This window comes from Triturus cristatus, chromosome 3_1, assembly GCF_964204655.1.
Source record: "Triturus cristatus chromosome 3_1, aTriCri1.1, whole genome shotgun sequence".
In the NCBI taxonomy this organism is placed as follows: Eukaryota; Metazoa; Chordata; class Amphibia; order Caudata; family Salamandridae; genus Triturus; species Triturus cristatus.
The window spans coordinates 29,974,483-29,995,787 of NC_140583.1; the positions used below are offsets into that span (position 1 = coordinate 29,974,483).

Below are 21,305 nucleotides of genomic sequence, written 5' to 3' on the forward strand. Positions count from 1 at the left end.
CCTATGATCAAGGAAAGGACACCCAGTAACAGAAGAACCTGTGAACAAGGAAGGACACCCTACCAATGAAAAACCTATAATCAAGGAAAGGATACCCAGTCAAGGAAGAACCTGTGAACAAGGAAGGACACCCTACCACTGAAGAACCTATGATCAAGGAAAGGAGACCCAGTCACGGAAGAACCTGTGACCAATGACGGGCACTCTACCAATGGAAAACCTATGATCAAGGAAAGGACACCCAGTAACAGAAGAACCTGTGAACAAGGAAGGACACCCTACCAATGACAAACCTATACTCAAGGAAAGGATACCCAGTCAAGGAAGAACCTGTGAACATGGAAGGCCACCCTACCACTGAAGAACCTATGAGCAAGGAAAGCACTCCTTTTGTTGCAGTGTAGACCCATCGTTATTTCCCTGTAGGGCTCTGGGTGATGCATTACTCTGGTTGGCGTCATTACCCGGCATTATGCATTCAGAAGGCTGTCCAGCTTTGTATGGTTGGGAGGAGAAGGGTGAAGATCTTGTGATGGGTAAAGGTTTCTAAGAGCTTGCCCTGCGTCAGGAGGGAGCCTATAGAGGGATACCCTGCAGGCCCCTGCAGCCAGTCAAATGTCCGAGAACTGTGAACGGGAGAATAGTTAGTTCTTAACAGATTGCAAAGGGCCCCATCATGCAACTTGTTGGTCACCACAGAGAAGGAGGATCGGGCACAGATGAAGCACTTCATCTTTTTTCCTCCTTTCTGATGTTCCACGTAATAATTCCCATCCGGTCTTTATTTCAAAGATATCCTTAAAGTCTTACGCTAAGGTCCTGGTTCATGGGAATCTCATGGAAGCAGTAACGGTTCAGAGAGGTGCACGGCGGGGGCGCCGATTATCCCAAATACATGTTGATTTCTATATTGAACTATTAGTGAAGAGGACAGGGGTACATCGGACATCAAACCTTTGGGCGTATGGGGTAGAGTAGAATGCTGGCTTTGTACGCAGAGGACAGTCGTCTATACATCTGAAATAAAGAAGACCACATGACACCACAAGTATAGCCAGTGAGTTTCATAGAATGTAAGGACATCTTTGAAATAAAGACCAGACGGAAACACGATGTGGAAGAGAAGAACGGAGGACGAAGTAGCAGCAAAATCGTTCAGGTATTTAGGAATTACCATCACGCAGAGCTTAGAGAAGCTCCCATCTAAGAACTTACTTAAGATGCCCAACGAAATAAATATACTGATAGGAAAATCTCAGATTTTGCAATTAACAATCATTGGAAGCATCAATCTGCTAAACATGTGCAGTATTCTGAAGCCTCCTTTTCTGTGTTACTGTGTCTAGACAGAATTTGATAGAAAAGAGATATAGAAAATACAAGGGAACCTGAGTATCTAAAGGTAGAAGGCTTTCATGCAAAAAATTAAGAAGAAAACAAGTCAAAGAGGGTCTAAGGCTCCCCGGCATTTTCAAGCACCATCCAATACAGAAACTGCAGGACGTTAACAGGGATTACACATCAATCTAGTAGAGTACACAGGTACCAAGAACCGACAACTGGGATATGCCGACAAGGAGGTAAAGGTTTGTTCAAAGACACTACGGGCATCAGCTACTGTATGGTACAGCATCAGGGCCCGATAGGGCCCACAGGGCTACAGCAGGATGACTCTGATATGGTCATCCCTAGGTATACCAGAGAACATAAGGGATGAACTCTCTAAACCACTGATGGAGGCGGGGCACTTCTACGGGAGGGACTTGATAGATGATGCTGGCTCTGACCAATGGGAAACCAGGATGGAAAAACTAAGGTCAAAGCATTTGAGGTTTAAATATAGGCGGTTGTTATCTTGGTTTTTATCTCAAAATTTGAGTCAACAAGATCCCAGGGAGACAGATGCAGACTTGCCAGATAGAGTAAGCATCAAGGAAGTATCGAAGTGATAGGAAGACCAGCGCTTGACAGAGGAAACAGGATGAGCTCGCGTCATGTAACCAAGGGAAGACGCTAATGAACCAAGAACTGGGATCGTTATGGCAAGTTCTTTAAGCACATCGTATTCCACAGTCACTGCTGCTACACTACAAAAAACTATTTTTACACTGCATAGGGTGTACATAAGCGCACAAAAACCATCCAAAAATGTTAAAAGATCAAACATACGCCTGCAATCCCCGAAAGAAGATGCAATACATGTTTGTAAGATGTTGAGACTCGAGAATTGAAAACCTTTGGGGGAATAGTGAGAGAAGACTTAGCTAAAATTTACAGATCAACAATTAAGGTAAACCATTGCACATCGTATGTGGAATTGATAATAATGAAATGGCAAACAAAGCGACAACTGGCAGAAAAGTAGCTGACATGAAATTATTGGCTGGTTGGGAAATCTCTCAATCTATATCTATATCTCTCCCTCCCATCCTCCCTCCTTTCCTCCCATTATTAAATTGGACACAAAGGGTTTGGGGATTCGGAAAAGAAAACTACAGATTTTTTGCAACCTATGATGGACTAGTTCGCCTGGAAAAAGAGGTGAAAAACTTGGTAACATTCATACACTAACATCTGTATAACACTTGAAAATTGTGGTAACAACCAAGTATTCACCAAGCACCCTATAATCTTTCCAGGATCTGGTATGAAAAAAAAAAGGATAAATGGCATATATCTAGAGCTGATCAGGACTAACAGAACAAAAACCTCAATGACGTGTCCCTGACATTCTATCACAGAGAAGAAGCCCAGTCAATGATGTGTCTCTGACGTCCCTAGCAGAAAGAAGCCCTTCCATGATCAGTCCCTGAAATTATACCACTGAGAAGAAGCAGGTCGATGATGTGTCCCTGATGTTCAACCACAGAGAAGAAGCCCAGTCCATGACGGATTCCCAACGTTCCGATCACAGAGAAGACGCCCAGTCCATGATGTGTCCCTGACGTTCTACCACAGAGAAGAAGCCCAGTCCAAGATGTGACCCTGAAGTTCTACCACAGAGAAGAAGCCCGGTCCATGATGTGTCCCTGACATTCTACCACAGAGAAGAGGCCCAGCCCATGATGTGTCCATGACGTTGTACCACAGAAGCCTCATCAATGACGTGTCCCTGACGTTCCTACCACAGAGAAAAAGCCTGGTTAATGATGTGTCCCCGATATTCTACCACAGAGAAAAAGCCTGGTTAATGATGTGTCCCCGATATTCTACCACAGAGAAGAAGCCCAGTCCATGATGTGTCTCTGACGTTCCTAGCAGAGAGAAGCCTTTTCCATGATCAGTCCCTGACGTTCTACCACTGAGAAGAAGCAGGTCGATTATGTGTCCCTGATGTTATACCATAGAGAAAAAGCCCAGTCCATGATGTGTCCCTGACGTTCTACCACAGAGAAGAGGCCCAGTCCATGATGTGTCCCTAACATTCCATCACCGAGAAGCCCAGTCCATGATGTGTCCCTGACGCTCTACCACAGAGAAGAAGTCCTGTCAATGATGTGTCCCTGACGTTCTACTACAGAGAAGACTCATCAATGACGTGTCCCTGACGTTCCTACCACAGAGAAAAAGCCAGGTTAATGATGTGTCCCCGATATTCTACCACAGAGAAGAAGCCCTGTCAACGATGTGTCGCTGATGTTCTACCACAGAGAAAAAACCCAGTCAATGATGTGACCCTGACGTTCTACCACAGAGAAGATGGATGGTCCATGATGTGTCCTTGAAATTGCTACCACAGAGAAGAAACCAGTCAAAGATACCATGCATTTTATCATGTTTTGCGAGACATACAGGGATATAAGGAAAAAACATCTGTTACCAATTTTGAGAGAGGCTGGCTTTACTCAGGTTAGGCCTGCATTAATCCATCTCCAGCTTTTGGGCTCCACCCGTATCATCTTTTGTGTGGCCAGTTTTTTAGTGGCGGCAATTAGGATCAAGAAACTGAAAGTCCCACCTAATGCACTATTTTAATCAATTATGTTTTTAACTAGATTTTAACATTGTCTTGCACTAACTGAAAATGTTTTCTACTGTACTGATTTTTAGACATATCATTGGTTGTTTTTATGTTGTATGTATGTAAAATGTATGTCTTTTATGATTTTAACAAATCGAATAAAGTGTATTTGACTGACTGACTGACAGTCAATGATGTATCCCAGACATTCTACCACAGAGAAGAAGCCCAGTCCATGACGTATCCCGACGTACCTATCACAGAGAAGAAGCCCAGTCCATGATGTGTCCCTGACATTACTATCACAGAGAAGAAGCCCAGTCCATGATGTATCCCTGACGTTCTACCACAGAGAAGACGCCCAGTCCAAGATGTGACCCTGATGGTCTACAACAGAGAAGAAGCCCAGTCCATGATGTGTCCCTGACGTTCCTATCACAGAGAAGACGCCCGGTCCATGATGTGTCCCTGACGTTCTCCCACAGAGAAGAAGCCCAGTCCATGATGTGTCCCTGACGGTCTACAACAGAGAAGAAGCCCAGTCCATGATGTGTCCCTGACGTTCTACCACTGAGAAGAAGCCCAGTCCATGACGGATCCCCAATGTTCCTATCACAGAGAAGAGGCCTAGTCCATGATGTGTCCCTGACGTTCTACCACAGAGAAGAAGCCCAGTCCAAGATGTGTCCCTGACATTCTACCACAGAGAAGAAGCCCGGTCCATGATGTGTCCCTGACGTTCTACCACAGAGAAGAAGCCCAGTCCATGATGTGTCCCTGATGTTCTACCACAGAGAAGAAGCCCAGTCCATGATGTGTCCCTAACATTCCATCACAGAGAAGCCCAGTCCATGATGTGTCCCGGATGTTCCTATCACAGAGAAGAAGCCCAGTCCATGATGTGTCCCTGACATTCATACCACAGAGAAGAAGCCCAGTCCATGATGTGTCCCTGAGGATCCTATCACAGAGAAGAAGCCCATTCCATGATGTGTCCCTGACATTTATACCACAGAGAAGAGGCCCGGTCCATGATGTGTGCCTGACGTTCTACCACAGAGAAGAGGCCCGGTCCATGATGTGTGCCTGACGTTCTACCACAGAGAAGAAGCCCAGTCCATGATGTGTCCCTGACCTTCTACCACAGAGAAGAAGCCCAGTCCATGATGTGTCCCTGACGTTCTACCACAGAGAAGAAGCCCAGTCCATGATGTGCACCTCGCATTCTACCACAGAGAAGAAGCCCAGTCCATGATGTGTCCCTGACGTTCCTATCACAGAGAAGAAGCCCAGTCCATGATGTGTCCCGGACGTTCCTATCACAGAGAAGAAGCCCAGTCTATGATGTGTCCCTGACATTCATACCACAGAGAAGAAGCCCAGTCCATGATGTGTCCCTAACATTCCATCACAGAGAAGCCCAGTCCATGATGTGTCCCTGAGGTTCCTATCACAGAGAAGAGGCCCAGTCCATGATGTGTCCCTGACATTTATACCACAGAGAAGAGGCCCGGTCCATGATGTGTGCCTGACGTTCTACCACAGAGAAGAGGCCCGGTCCATGATGTGTGCCTGACGTTCTACCACAGAGAAGAGGCCCAGTCCATGATGTGTCCCTGACGTTCTACCACAGAGAACAAGTCCTGTCAATGATGTGTCCCTGACGTTCTACCACAGAGAAGACTCATCAATGACGTTTCCCTGACATTCCTAGCACAGAGAAAATGCCTGGTTAATGATGTGTCCCAGACATTCTACCACTGCGAAGAAGTCCGGTCAATGATGTGTCCCTGACTTTCTACCACAGAGAAGCCTCATCTATGATGTGTCCCAGACATTCTAACATAGAGAAGAAGCCCTGTCAACGATGTGTCCCTGACGTTCTACCACAGAGAAAAAGTCTGGTCCATGATGTTACCCTGACATTCTAACACAGAGAAGATGGACGGTCCATGATGGGTCTCTGACGTTCTACCGCAGAGAAGAAGCCGGTCAATGATGTGTCCTTGAAATTCCTACCACAGAGAAGAAGCTCAGTCCATGATGTGTCCCTGACATTCATACCACAGAGAAGAAGCCTAGTCCTTGATGTGTTCCTGACGTTCTACCACAGTGAAGCCTTGTCAATGACGTGTCCCTGTTGTTCCTATCAAAGTGAAGCCCAGTCCACAATGTGTCCGAGACTTCTACCTCAGAGAAGAAGCCCAGTCCACGATGTGTCCCTGATGTTCCGATCACAGAGAAGACGCCCGGTCCATGATGTGTTCTTGACTTTTGATCACAGAGAAGAAGCAAGCCGATGATGTGTCCCTGACGTTCTACCACAGAGAAGAAGCCTGGTTAATGATGTGTTGTTGATGTTCCTAGTAGAGAGGAGTCCCAAAACCAACATCCCTACCGAAGGAGATTATGCCACGTCCATGAACTAACCACAGAGGAGCAGTCGTTCCCATCCACACAGAAGAAGGCTTGTTTCCAACATTCAGAAACCACAGATCATTCTCCCACCCACAAGCATCGTCAGTGATGTGTCGCTGAAGGTTCCAATGATTAATTTACATACACTTACAGCAAATTTATTTACAACGCTTGTCTTTTACAAAGAGATCGTATTTTTTTTACTATGCTTGATATATACACACATAGACTTACAGTTACATTGCGTACAATGCTTGTTAAATTGTTATATATATATATATATACACTTACATTTACATCGCAACTCTTTTTACAATGCATTGTAATTTCATGTTTGTCGCTGCGCGCTCTCAAGTAAGCACTTTTTAAAACTATTGTTTTTTTCTTTTTAAAGTAGGAATATGTTGCATTTCTGTTTTAACTTTATATAATGTTATAACTTATTTAATAAATAAGTAATGTATTTAGTTAATCGTTGCTAATTTATCTGAATTAAAGGCGGACTATTATGTGATTTTAAAGTGATACGAGTGGTAAGAGGTTTTTTTTTATTATGTATTTTTTCTTATTTTCGTTTTTTTTTCTTTTACAATTGAATTAGGAACTGGTGGGAAGTAATTATTTTATACAGTTTTGTTCAATTTAGGAAATATATTTAATATTTATTAGATGATCATCCTAGTGTAGAAGGGGTAATTAAATTGATATTTATTTGAATTTCAAGCACTTCCAGAAAGGTGTAATTAAATGTATCATATGTTTATTAAATCTTAATTACAACATCGAATTTTAAAATAAAATGAATGTTAAAAAATATTGTTCAGATTCGAATGAGGATAAAAAATATACATACAATTCGGTAATAATGCAGATTATCATTGTATTTACAATAATAAACAGCAGATGGCAGTGTTGTTCCTTTCAAAGGTGCATAAGATGCAGTGCTTACTGACGCTGATAAGAGCGGGAGAAAGTGCCTATAGAACGTTGGCACCACTGTGGCGCGATGTAAATGTTATCGTTTAATCGATGCATTGATGCGGTGCAGTGTACCCCAGTGCACGAGTCGGGGAGGGGGGGGGGGGCGTGTGGGTGGACAGCGTCCACCCACTCTTTTCACAGGGTGGACGCTGTCCACCCTGCCAAGAATTTGGGTCCCGCTGAATAATGTGCTGAACTGGTCCCGGTGTCATTTGCGAACGCTGGGACACTTTCAGCGGCGCCGGCACGTGGTCTGCTTTCCATCTTCAAACACCGTGCAGGCGGGGAGGGGGCTTTCTTATTTCAGACTCCTGCTGGCCCATAGCAAAGGCCGAATCTGAGGGGTCATCAGGCCTCCTTTCCTTGGAGTCCCTTGGCTGGGAGCTGTCAGGAGCCTCGCGCCTGATGCAAATGCAGCGGAGGGGAAACAAAGGCTCGCACCTTGTTAGCACTTCACACACACTTAGGAGAGGCAGCTTTACGCTTTGTTCAGGCTCTGTTGAGGAGCTACACATGCACTGTAAGAATGTCAGATGTCTTGGTCTTTCCCCAGTATTGACACAAAGCAAATTGTATTTATATAGAGCTGAGTACCCCTGAGGAGGCGTTGAAATAATGTAAGTACCACTATCTTTTCTTGTATAGCGCCACCGGTACCTGGACAGCCTGCTGGACTCCTCTGCACCGTGGGTGTCTGCAGAGGGCCACCGGTACCTGGACAGCCTGCTGGACTCCTCTGCACCGTGGGGGTCTGCAGAGGGTCACCGGTACCTGAACAGCCCGTTGGACTCCTCTGCACCGTGGGGGTCTGCAGAGGGTCCCCGCTGCCTGGACAGCCCGTTGGACTCCTCTGTGCACTCTGCACCGTGGGTGTCTGCAGAGGGTCACCAGTACCTGAACAGCCTGCTGGACACCTCTGCACCGTGGGTGTCTGCTGAGGGTCACCGGTACCTGGACAGCCTGCTGGACTCCTTTGCACCGTGGGTGTCTGCAGAGGGTCACCGGTACCTGAACAGCCTGCTGGACTCCTCTGCGCCGTGGGTGTCTGCAGAGGGTCACCGGTACCTGAACAGCCTGCTGGAAACCTCTGCACCGTGGGTGTCTGCAGAGGGTCACCGGTACCTGAACAGCCTGCTGGACACCTCTGCACCGTGGGTGTCTGCAGAGGGTCGCCGGTACCTGAGCAGCCTGCTGGACTCCTCTGCGCCGTGGGTGTCTGCTGAGGGTCACCGGTACCTGAACAGCCTGCTGGACACTCCTCTGCACCGTGGGTGTCTGCAGAGGGTCGCCGGTACCTGAACAGCCTGCTGGACTCCTCTGTGCACTCGGCACCGTGGCGGTCTGCTGAGGGTCACCGGTACCTGAACTGCCCGTTTGACTCCTCTGTGCACTCGGCACCGTGGCTGTCTGCAGAGGGTCGCCGGTACCTGAACAGCCTGCTGGACTCCTCTGCACCGTGGGTGTCTGCAGAGGGTCACCGGTACCTGACAACCTGCTGGACACTCCTCTGCACCGTGGCTGTCTGCAGAGGGTCGCCGGTACCTGGACAGCCTGCTGGACTCCTCTGCACCGTTGTCATCTGCTGAGGGTCCCCGCTGCCTGGACAGCCCGTTGGACTCCTCTGTGCACTCTGCACCGTGGGTGTCTGCGGAGGGTCACCAGTACCTGAACAGCCTGCTGGACTCCTCTGCACCGTGGGTGTCTTGTGAGGGTCACCGGTACCTTAACAGCCCGTTGGACTCCTCTGTGCACTCGGCACCGTGGCGGTCTGCTGAGGGTCACCGGTACCTGAACTGCCCGTTTGACTCCTCTGTGCACTCGGCACCGTGGCTGTCTGCTGAGGGTCACCGGTACCTGAACAGCCTGCTGGACTCCTCTGCACCGTGGGTGTCTGCAGAGGGTCGCCGGTACCTGAACAGCCTGCTGGACTCCTCTGTGCACTCGGCACCGTGGCTGTCTACTGAGGGTCACCAGTACCTGAACAGCCTGCTGGACTCCTCTGCACCGTGGGTGTCTGCAGAGGGTCGCCGGTACCTGAACAGCCTGCTGGACTCCTGTTAGAAGGTGGTTCTGACACTATGGGCCGCACGGATTTTTTGATTTTTGAGCACCTAATTGTTGAGCTTTTACTGTGGGGGAGCCTCATAAATTGGGACTCACCCACAGTGAACTCAGGATGTAAGAGACTGCATGGGGATTTTACCGGTGTTCCCCTGGCTTGACCAGGCCACTGCGCAGCAGCTGGAGTAAGGGACACCGGGCTGGTTACATGCAGACACATGTGTACCTGCGTGTGCACACGTGTACGGGCTGCGCAGGGGAGATTCCTAGCGTGCGCAGTCCAGGAGCAGCTACAAAGTGAATGGTGTGGCAGGACTTATGCAGTATTGGTTGGTGATATGGAATAGGCTTTATACGCTGGAAAGAAACATGCCGGGGAAAGTCAGTGTGTTTTACTGTGTTTTCACTTCATTATTTCCCTAAGGGAATGTGGGGCCCATGGCTAAATTAACTTCCACAAGGCCTACAGTTTCCAGACATGTACTAAAGCCCATTGTATTGGAGGTGAAAAGACGTATCCTGCAGAGTCCAAAGTCATATTTGTACTGCTTTTGGGTCATCCAGAACTGTCATATTTCTGTGAGCCAGCCAGGACCAGACCCAGGCTGAGGGCTGACTTCAGCTGGATGGGTTGATAACCTTTCTTCCACAAGCTAGGGCCTCCTCTCCACGAAGAGAAGATGGGAGGGGATACAGGCTCATCAATTAGCAGCTGTCACAGGGTGCCAGGCACCAGGCTGCACAAGGAGGGAAGGCAGAGTGGGGGATGAGGCTTCAGACATGTGGCCAGAAACCCTGGATGACGCCATTATTGAAGAAGCTCAGAGGCTGGACAAGAAGGAGGGAGCAGGGGCAGGGACGTGATGTGTTGCTGTTTGATAGGACCAACAGAGATTCCTGCCAGCCCCCTACTCAACTTTTAAAAAGTGCTTGCACAGGAAGAGAAGGGCTCTCTGGGGTGTGCTCGGCTGAGGCTGAAGGTGCTGGAGCCTGGCGCAATGGGCAGTTGGAAGGAGAGTCCCCCTGACTGCCCCCAGGACCCTATCAGCACCAGAAGAGCCCAGGACTGGTGCACAGAAGCAGAGGCCTCTGCGCAGGGAGAAGAAGTCCCAGAAGGAGAGCCTGGCGAGAGGCTGGCGCAGGGACCCAGTGAAGACAGCACCCTGCTGAGTCAGAGACCCTGAGGGCGGAGGAGAGTGTACCCAGTGGCGGGGGCTGGTGGAGAGGAGCATGAAGCGCCCCATGGTGCCTCGCCGGGCATTTGGAAATCTGCTGTTTTGGTGCTTTGTGTCCCCCAGAGGAGAGGGGTCACCCTCACTTGTGAAAAGGTGCTGGGGGAGCCGCTGGAGAGGCCCAGTCTTCCCCCCCACAGCACGAAGAAGTCTGCCATTTTGCTGCCCAGAGGAGGGGGTCACCCTCACGTGTGAAAAGGGGTGCAGGGGGGCTGCAGGAGCCCCGCAGTCTCCCCCAGCATAAAGAAGAACTGTCCACCCCTAAGTTTCACGGGGCATCTGAAAGAATAACCCCTTCAGGACTCATCCAGCCTTTAACACCTTCTAGGCTGGAACTTATGTTCTACAGCTGAGGGTGTACTATGAAGTGCATCACGGATTGAAGGGCTGAGTTGAGGGATGTCTGGAGAAGGGCATCCCCTGGAGGTGAAGTGGTGTAATTGCACCGAAATGCATTTACTATTGGTTATTTCTTTTTAGGTGGACTGAAAGTCACATGTGTAAAGTGAAGTACCTGTGTAAGGTGATGTTAAGCTAAATGGAGTTATGTTGCTGGACCCTCCTGCTAGGGGGTCGGGCTGTATTTACGTAATCCCATGCTTTTACCTGGGATTCCTTTTAAAGTGAAGAGGCACACTGCAGGAGAAGTGTAGCTGCCAGGAGTACTTCTTTTGAAGTGACTGTAAGTCAAATGTGTAAGGAGATGTCATAAGCCAAGTGGGGCTATGTGGCCAGACAGTCCTGCTAGGGTGTCTGGCTGTATATGAGCAATCCTGTGATTTCATCTGTGATGCCCTTAGGGGCTGTAATTGCAATGCATTCAAATGATCAACCAAGGTGATGAGTACTGTCATTCTAAAGTGTGCGTAAACATGGATTCTTGCTGCTGCGCTTAGGTGAAGACCCCAGACTGCTAGCCCTTAAGATATAGAGGTGCATACTTTATGGTCAGTAGGAGATGCTCAGTCAGGGTCATGTGTCACCAAGGCAGGTTTACCCATTTTTAATGCTTCTTGAGGTAATGGGGTGGGTCGCCACTGGGATGGTGCCAGTGCGCAGGGCCCTCGCTCCAGGTTATGTTCAACTAACTGCATTGGGGGCAAGTTGATGTGCATACATGGGAGTGGTGGTACTAGACCCCACCCCCCCTGCGGGAGGGGTGGAGATGTTATGCAATGTCACAAAGTAATTCCAACAGCTTATGTATATTTGTAAATTGGTGCATGGTATTGAGTGGTGCGTGTGTTTAATAAATGTACTCTTACTTTTATAAAGCAAAGTACAGACTGGACAATCAATTATTGAGTTATTTTTGTGCACCTGCAAATGGTGATTACTAGCCCACACCACCTCCCTTGAGTAAGCCTCAGACTGCTCTGCAACGCTACCCTCTGAGAGTCAGGCGCTACAATTGGGTGTTTGGTTCCCAGTGAAGGACAAATGTAGTCATGTTATTTGTGCAGGCCTCACAGATGCTGCCTCGTTTTCCAACAACTCCTCTGTGCACTCGGCACCGTGGCTGTCTACTGAGGGTCACCGGTACCTGAACAGCCTGCTGGACTCCTCTGTGCACTCCGCACCGTGGCGGTCTGCAGAGGGTCACCGGTACCTGGACAGCCAGTTGGACTCCTCTGTGCACTCTGCACCGTGGCTGTCTGCGGAGGAATTAGATCACTGGTACCTGGACACCAGGTGTCTGGTTGAGGGGCTGTAGGCACAGGTATGCAAGGTGCGTCACCAGTACTAAACTCTGGGAGGAGGAAAGCTGGCTCAGAAACGTGAACACCAAGATTATTTTTGACGTCAGTTCCAAAGCTCAGCAGGAGGGGTCCAGGGCGGACCCTGAGCATCTACATCTGTTCTTTGAGTAAAAAAAAAAAAATACAAAAAAAAACATTATCAAGTTTCTCACTTAAGAAAGGAGAATCTAAAGGAACAAAGAAATCTTCACGCAGCAAATCGTGAATTGCTCTAAAAATAAATGAATCCGTGTCAATGCTACTCGGTGCAGCGCAAAGATGACAGAATAATATTCTGCAGAGCCAGCCAATGGCCTTCGAAGTCCACCTTCAAAAGGAGGGTGAAACAACATCTATCAAAGAAGTCCCCCTGGACTCACTCGGACCCTCTCTAGGGCAGGATCCACTACTGATGGCTGAGGCTGGAGAGACCTGGGGGAGAGGAGTTGTCCTCATGGCTAGGGCGTCGAACCTGGGGAACTGGGTTGAGTCTCGGCAAGGACGCTGAACATCCTGTGATTCTGGGCAAAGTCACCTAATCTCCCCGGGCCTAACAAAAATGAATGTGTCCTCATGTAATGCAACTGGTGCTATGTAAAGCACTCTGATACCCGATTCAGGTCAAGTTCGCGCTATATGAAACTCTGTAAAACAAAAAAACCAAAAAAAAAAACCTCTGGGGCACTTAATTCCAAGACAGTTAATGAGGGTCTCTCCAGCCCTTCAAACAGCCCCGGGTTTCAACTGCAGGGGGGTGGGGTGGGGGGAGTGGGGGGTCTGATGACTGGCATCGAAGAGCACCCCACGGAGAGGAGTGCTGAAAAGACAGACAGCAGGAGGCCAACAACCCCAAGAGCTGAAGAGCCAGGATCAAGGCTGGAATCCTAGGTTCATATCCTAAATGTCCTGGACTATCCACCGAGGGGGGAAGGCACAAAACTATTCCATATCCACAATGGATCCGATGAACTGGAGGGTCTGCAAAGAAGTCAGGCGCGACTATGGCAGGCAGATAGCGAACACGAGCAATGTTAAGAGGTTTGACAACTGCCTGGGGTGAGCCTGCCTTCACAAACCAGTCATCGAGGGAGGAGGCTGTGGCATTCACGGATCTGAGGGCGAGGCTGCGGCATTCATGGATCTGAGGGCGAGGCTGCGGCATCCACAGATCTGAGGGCGACGCTGCGGCATCCACAGATCTGAGGGCGACGCTGCGGCATCCACAGATCTGAGGGCGACGCTGCGGCATCCACAGATCTGAGGGCGACACTGCGGCATCCACAGATCTGAGGGCGACACTGCGGCATCCACAGATCTGAGGGCGACACTGCTGCATCCACAGATCTGAGGGCGAGGCTGCGGCATCCACAGATCTGAGGGCGAGGCTGCGGCATCTACGGATCTGTGGGCGAGGCTGCGGCATTCATGGATCTGAGGGCGACACTGTGGCATCCACGGATCTGAGGGCGAGGCTGCGGCATCCACAGATCTGAGGGCGAGGCTGCGGCATCCACAGATCTGAGGGCGAGGCTGCGGCATCCACAGATCTGAGGGCGAGGCTGCGGCATCCACAGATCTGAGGGCGAGGCTGCGGCATCTACGGATCTGAGGGAGAGGCTGCGGCATTCACGGATCTAAGGGCGAGTCTGCAGCATCTACGGATCTGAGGGCGAGGCTGCGGCATCCATGGATCTGAGGGCGAGGCTGCGGCATCCACGGATCTGAGGGCGAGGCTGCGGCATCCACGGATCTGAGGGCGAGGCTGCGGCATCCACGGATCTGAGGGCGAGGCTGCGGCATCCACGGATCTGAGGGCGAGGCTGCGGCATCCACGGATCTGAGGGCGAGGCTGCGGCATCCACAGATCTAAGGGCGAGGCTGCGGCATCCACAGATCTAAGGGCGAGGCTGCGGCATCCACAAATCTGAGGGCGAGGCTGCGGCATTCACGGATCTAAGGGCGAGGCTGCAGCATCCACAGATCTGAGGCTGCGGCATTCACAGATCTAAGGGCGAGGCTGCGGCATCCACGGATCTGAGGGCGAGGCTGCGGCATCCACGGATCTGAGGGCGAGGCTGCAGCATCCACGGATCTGAGGGCGAGGCTGTGGCATCCACAGATCTGAGGGCGAGGCTGTGGCATCCACAGATCTGAGGGCGACACTGCGGCATCCACAGATCTGAGGGCGACACTGCGGCATCCACAGATCTGAGGGCGACACTGCGGCATCCACAGATCTGAGGGCGACACTGCGGCATCCACAGATCTGAGGGCGAGGCTGCGGCATCCACAGATCTGAGGGCGAGGCTGCGGCATCCACAGATCTGAGGGCGACGCTGCGGCATCCACAGATCTGAGGGCGACACTGCGGCATCCACAGATCTGAGGGCGACACTGCGGCATCCACAGATCTGAGGGCGACACTGCTGCATCCACAGATCTGAGGGCGAGGCTGCGGCATCCACAGATCTGAGGGCGAGGCTGCGGCATCTACGGATCAGTGGGCGAGGCTGCGGCATTCATGGATCTGAGGGCGACACTGTGGCATCCACGGATCTGAGGGCGAGGCTGCGGCATCCACAGATCTGAGGGCGAGGCTGCGGCATCCACAGATCTGAGGGCGAGGCTGCGGCATCCACAGATCTGAGGGCGAGGCTGCGGCATCTACGGATCTGAGGGAGAGGCTGCGGCATTCACGGATCTAAGGGCGAGTCTGCAGCATCTACGGATCTGAGGGCGAGGCTGCGGCATCCATGGATCTGAGGGCGAGGCTGCGGCATCCACGGATCTGAGGGCGAGGCTGCGGCATCCACGGATCTGAGGGCGAGGCTGCGGCATCCACGGATCTGAGGGCGAGGCTGCGGCATCCACGGATCTGAGGGCGAGGCTGCGGCATCCACAGATCTAAGGGCGAGGCTGCGGCATCCACAGATCCAAGGGCGAGGCTGCGGCATCCACAAATCTGAGGGCGAGGCTGCGGCATTCACGGATCTAAGGGCGAGGCTGCAGCATCCACAGATCTGAGGCTGCGGCATTCACAGATCTAAGGGCGAGGCTGCGGCATCCACGGATCTGAGGGCGAGGCTGCGGCATCCACGGATCTGAGGGCGAGGCTGCAGCATCCACGGATCTGAGGGCGAGGCTGTGGCATCCACAGATCTGAGGGCGGGGCTGCGGCATCCACAGATCTGAGGGCGACGCTGCGGCATCCACAGATCTGAGGGCGACGCTGCGGCATCCACAGATCTGAGGGCGACGCTGCGGCATCCACAGATCTGAGGGCGACGCTGCGGCATTCATGGATCTAAGGGCGAGGCTGCGGCATCCACAGATCTTAGGCTGCGGCATTCACGGATCTAAGGGCGAGGCTGCGGCATCCATGCATCTGAGGGCGAGGCTGCGGCATCCACGGATCCGAGGGTGAGGCTGCGGCATCCACGGATCTGAGGGTGAGGCTGCGGCATCCACGGATCTGAGGGTGAGGCTGCGGCATTCACAGATCTGAGGGCGAGGCTGCAGCATCCACAGATCTGAGGGCAGGGCTGCGGCATCCACAGATCTGAGGGCGGGGCTGCGGCATCCACAGATCTGAGGGCGACGCTGCGGCATCCACAGATTTGAGGGCGACGCTGCGGCATCCACAGATCTGTGGGTGAGGCTGCAGCATTCACGGATCTAAGGGCGAGGCTGCAGCATCCACGGATCTGAGAGCGAGGCTGCGGCATCCACGGATCCGAGGGTGAGGCTGCGGCATCCATGGATCTGAGGGTGAGGCTGCGGCATCCACGGATCTGAGGGTGAGGCTGCGGCATTCACGGATCTGAGGGCGAGGCTGCGGCATTCACGGATCTGAGGGCGAGGCTGCGGCATCCACGGATCTGAGCGAGGCTGCGGCATCCACGGATCGGAGGGTGAGGCTGCGGCATCCACGGATCTGAGGGCGAGGCTGCGGCATTCACAGATCAGAGGGCGAGGCTGGTGGAAGAGGAAATCCTTTTCCCAAATGTCTCTGTGTTTGGATTCAGAATCAGGCGGAGTAGTAGGGAATGCATTGGGATTAATTTTGCTGGTGGACACCTGCATCACCAAGCGCTCCCTTGCATGAGAAAGCGGGGCCGCCTGGTGCTGGCGACCCACAACCGGACTGAACGGGAGGACCAGAACAAGGTTTTGACAAAGTACCCCAAAAAAGTATCTGTAAGGAGCTCATTAAATTGTAACAGCAGCTCTGTGGGAGACAGACCACTTTTGAGTTCTTCCGCCAAAGCATAAGGTCTTTACTTCCATAGCGGGAAGCTATACATATAACACTTCAGCCGCCCTTCACATCACAACTGTGAAAGAGGCACTTTCCACCATGGCAGGACTAGAGGGGGCACAAAGCCAGTCTCAAGGGTATGAAGCCGCCTACTGGAATCCTGAAGTTCTTCGGACCAGTTCAGATCATATTGGGGAATATAGTGGTTTCCTTCATTCTGCGAGTCTGTGGTGAAACGTTTGTGTAAAGTCTGGCCCCATCATCTGGTAAGGGGAAAGTGTTGGATTCCAAAGGGCTGTCGGAAGACGGTGCGCCTGTTAGAGCTGGATGCCATCTCAGTTGAGGTCATTGCAGAGAGCACTATGGGCTGCACATCCTCCTCTGGCATCAGCACTGGCATTGATGCAAAAGGAACTGGTGCAGGTGATGGCGCCAGAGTCGTTGTTGTAACCAATGCTGGTCCACGGGGGACAGACTGTGCTGAAGATGGACCCACCGGCCGAAGTCTGACTGGAGGACCCTACAGATCCTTAGGGCGTGAAGGTGCACTAGAGGGAGCCGATGAAGTGGCAAATATCTACAGTACCATGAAGTCTGAAGATCTCTACTTGCTGCAACATTAAGGATGGACCGGAGGATTCTGGGTACGTAGGACCAAATTTGCCATCCGCTCCACTAGAGATGGGAGTGAGACCAGGAGGCCCACTGATGCCCTTGCATGTTCTTTTCTGGAGTCGGAGAGTGGTGGAGAAGGGCCGATTCCCACTCTGCCTTTCTTGGACTTTCTGAAAGTCTTTGACCACCATAAAGATCTCCCTTTGGAATTACATCGGGAGCTGAAACTGGATCTTCCAGTTGACTTCAACCGGTCATGGCAAGAGGTCTTCTTGTGCTTGGCGACGTAAAGTTTGGTTTTATGGCTCTATATGGCCTTTGGATTAATTTGGGTGCAGTTGTCACAGGCCCTGGAGTTGTGCTCTGGCCCCTAGGCACCACAAACAGGCTTCATAAGGGTCCATCACAGACATCTGGTTGTGACAGTCCCTACATGTCTTAAACCCTGTTGTTTAGGGGGTGATTTTTCCCCTTGCGCAATAGATAATGGTGTTCAAAGAAGTGAGCCAAAGACCAAGGTGAAGCTCTGGATCCACATCTGGTGAAAAAAGGAATCTACATCAGCACACGTGTGGCGCATATATGGAGAACGGTCGTCACTTCTAGAATTAAACGTCGCCACGGAGCCGCACAACACCACCTATCTGCATGCAGTAGAGCAGCTTTAAAGTTTCACGATCCAGTCTGAGGCCTGGGAAATATTCAAAAGGTGAGGCATCTACGGTTAGAAGTATCCATCGGAAAGAAGAGTTACTGAAGGGATAAGAAGGGGAGGGAAAAGAAATGGGACAGATGCAAGGGAGATATAAGAGTCACAAGAAAGATAGGAGGAGTAGTCACGGAAGGGATGAGAAGGAAGAGTCACCGGAGGGACGGGAGGGAAGAGTCACCGGAGGGATGAGAGGGAAGAGTCACCGGAGGGATGAGAGGGAAGGGTCACTGGAGGGATGAGAGGGAAGAGTCACTGGAGGGATGAGAGGGAAGAGTCACCGGAGGGATGAGAGGGAAGGGTCACTGGAGGGATGAGAGGGAAGAGTCACCGAAAGGGATGAGAGGGAAGAGTCACCGGAGGGATGAGAGGGAAGAGTCACCGGAGGGATGAGAGGGAAGGGTCACTGGAGGGATGAGAGGGAAGAGTCACCGAAAGGGATGAGAGGGAAGAGTCACTGGGAGGTAGAGAGGAGGAGTTAACAAAGGACGGCAAAGAAAGGGAATTCACCTTGTCCGTGGCTGTCTCATCCCGGTCCTCGGGGCTGGCGTTGAGGTTTCGCTCCACATGCAAGTTCCAGCGGTCTAGCTGCACGATGTTTCCATCCTCCACGTGGGACAGGATCTTCGACACGGGCTCGTCAGTGTAACCCTGCAGCAAAGGAGAAAAGGACTGTGTGATGCAAAGGAAAAGAGAGATACTTGCTTTGGCAGAGACGGTGAGACTCAATGGAGAAAGGCAGGGAGAAGCTTAATGCTAAACTCAAACATGCCCTCAAAGGCTGCCTCCTACCTGCCCTGAAAGCTGGTCTTTGCCATAGTCCTCAAAGCGCAGTCCTCGCCCTCAAAGCTGAGCCGACCCCTCGTCCTGAAGGTTGAGACCACTCATCGCCCTCAAAGCTGAGCCGACCCCTGCTCAGTACCTCGATGGCTGAGGCTACTCCTGCTCAGTACCTCAATGACTGAGGCTACTCCTGCTCAGTACCTCGATGACTGAGGCTACTCCTGCTCAGTACCTCGATGATTGAGGCTACTCCTGCTCAGTACCTGGATGACTGAGGCTACTCCTGCTCAGTACCTGGATGACTGAGGCTACTCCTGCTCAGTACCTCAATGACTGAGGCTACTCCTGCTCAGTACCTCAATGACTGAGGCTACTCCTGCTCAGTACCTCAATGACTGAGGCTACTCCTGCTCAGTACCTCAATGACTGAGGCTACTCCTGCTCAGTACTTTGATGACTGAGGCTACTCCTGCTCAGTACCTCGATGGCTGAGGCTACTCCCGCTCATTACCTCGATGACTGAGCCTACTCCCGCTCCACCCCTGATATAGAATTGAGAAGGATCGGCGGAGTATGGACCCTCAAGAGTTTTGGAGCCTCGACCACCTATCCAAGTGGGTGGTAGAATGGCCAGTTTTCACTTTCTATCAAAGTTTGGTAAAAAACCTGGCAGAGAGGGACAGTAAAAACGTGTAAATAACCTACACACCAGGGGAGAGAACTCATGTGCGAGGGTCATTCATTGTTGATGCAAAAACCAACTCTTGCTTTGAGAGTTTAAAAAAAACAAAAAACGAAAAACATGTTAAAAGTTTGACAAACATTTGCCAATTTTATCATACTGGCAGTCAAACCTTTAAAATGATGGTTCCTGCCAAAGACCAGAGATGTCTGCAGGGCTGGCAGGCATCCCTAAATGCCAAAGACAGGTACTCCATCAAGGCGATGGAGTATTTTACTGCACTGTACTGACTGAGTACAAACAGTACTCTGCCATCTAAATCAGGCACGATGTCTCCGAGGAGGGCGAGCAAGGATTATTACAGCGCAAAACATCTATCCCTAGGATTTGTCAAAGCGGTAATAAACACTAGAACCCTTGCCTACTACAGTAAACTGTGAGATTACATGCAACAAAATACCGCTCCTCAGATTCGAAGGAAGTAATAACAATCCGACCTTAAACCTGATGTTAACATGCAATGTTCACAATAAATAAGTCAGTCACAATGACTTTATTGTACCTTTTCACAATAAACAGATCCATCTTATAATCTTGGTCGTTGGCTTTGAACCGTAACCAACAAAGCCCTGCTGTACTGAGCCGAGGCTTTTATACATGGCAGCCAGAGAAGAAACAAGCATTTGCAATGCAATTGGTCTTGCCTTTGGGACCTTACATGTACGTAGCTAGTCAGCACATTAGCCTGGGTGCTGAAATATCTGTTCTTTAACATGGAGGGAAAGTAAGCACCAAACTGTGCGACACGCCATATATAGGAACACATGGAGAGAAATATTGCATTTCAGCAGGAAACTGTATAGTCCAAACCTCTGTTTTTAATATAAAATACGGCTTTTGGTTGTCATATCACTGAAAATAAAAGATTAAAAAAATATATTATTGTCTACGGGTGCTCTTGGAAGACAATTTCTATGGACCGAAATCTAGAGTATGCTAAAGTGATTCTGGTATTTTACTGCCCTCTGCTGGTCGTTTTCTATCAAGACAGTTAAATAGGGACTTTTTTTCTGTTCAACTGCCTCCAAGCGGAAGCAGATAAGTCTTAGGGCTGATCTCCAGAGCACACAAAGTACATACACATATAAGTATATAATAAGTATATGCTAAAGTATATACAAGAGGTCTCGAATGCTCGACCTAAAATCAACAACATTAACTATCTAGCAGCAGTTAATAGCATGGAGTGGCGTTTGTGTTATCTTATATGACAAGCGTCATCCATTACAGTGGCACATGTGAGACAAAAAGGTCAAACACAGTAGCTCTGCTCGATAAAGAGCCTGGCTCAAGCAGCTGGGTAAACCAATTAACTCAACCAAAGCACTCTTTCTGTGGAAGCACACTGTTTTTGACAAATCAGAAGCTGTATTCGGATGAACCAACATTTGAGAAGAACCACAGTCCCTCTATGTAATGCTCATGAAAGCTCTTTTTGTGACAACATAAGGTTTAGATCAGTTGCGCTGTCACAACAAACCTTAAAAGCATTGGCAAAGCCAATAGGTTTCGCCTATAAAAAAATCTATTGTCTTTGTCAATAGTTGTTTTTTTAAATACATGGTGGACAGCAGTTGACTTGCTGTGCAACTTGGCTTAAAGTAAAAAAATAAAATTTTAAAAAAGCACTATGATATGGCCAGCTTTGACCGCATCATAGCATTTATTTACTTTAAGCCATGATCCACAGCAGGTCAACTGCTGTGGAACATGTAAGAAAGAATTGACAGAGCGGATAGATTTTGCAAAGGTAGACTCCAGACAGAAAGAAGACAAGAAGATAAAGAGGATCGGAGGAGAGTCGGC

At 50.3% G+C, this 21,305-nt stretch overlaps 1 protein-coding gene across 9 annotated transcripts in view; it reads right to left on the minus strand.

Moving 5' to 3' along the window:
• The window catches only part of DGKZ (diacylglycerol kinase zeta), a 759,825-nt gene that overhangs the window by 258,929 nt on the left and 479,591 nt on the right, over positions 1–21,305 (minus strand). For all 9 annotated transcript variants that reach the window (XM_085646693.1, XM_085646692.1, XM_085646686.1 and 6 more), the window contains one exon: positions 18,485–18,625. In XM_085646693.1, coding sequence (XP_085502819.1) covers positions 18,485–18,625 — 141 coding nt within the window. The remainder of the gene's footprint in view (positions 1–18,484; positions 18,626–21,305) is intronic.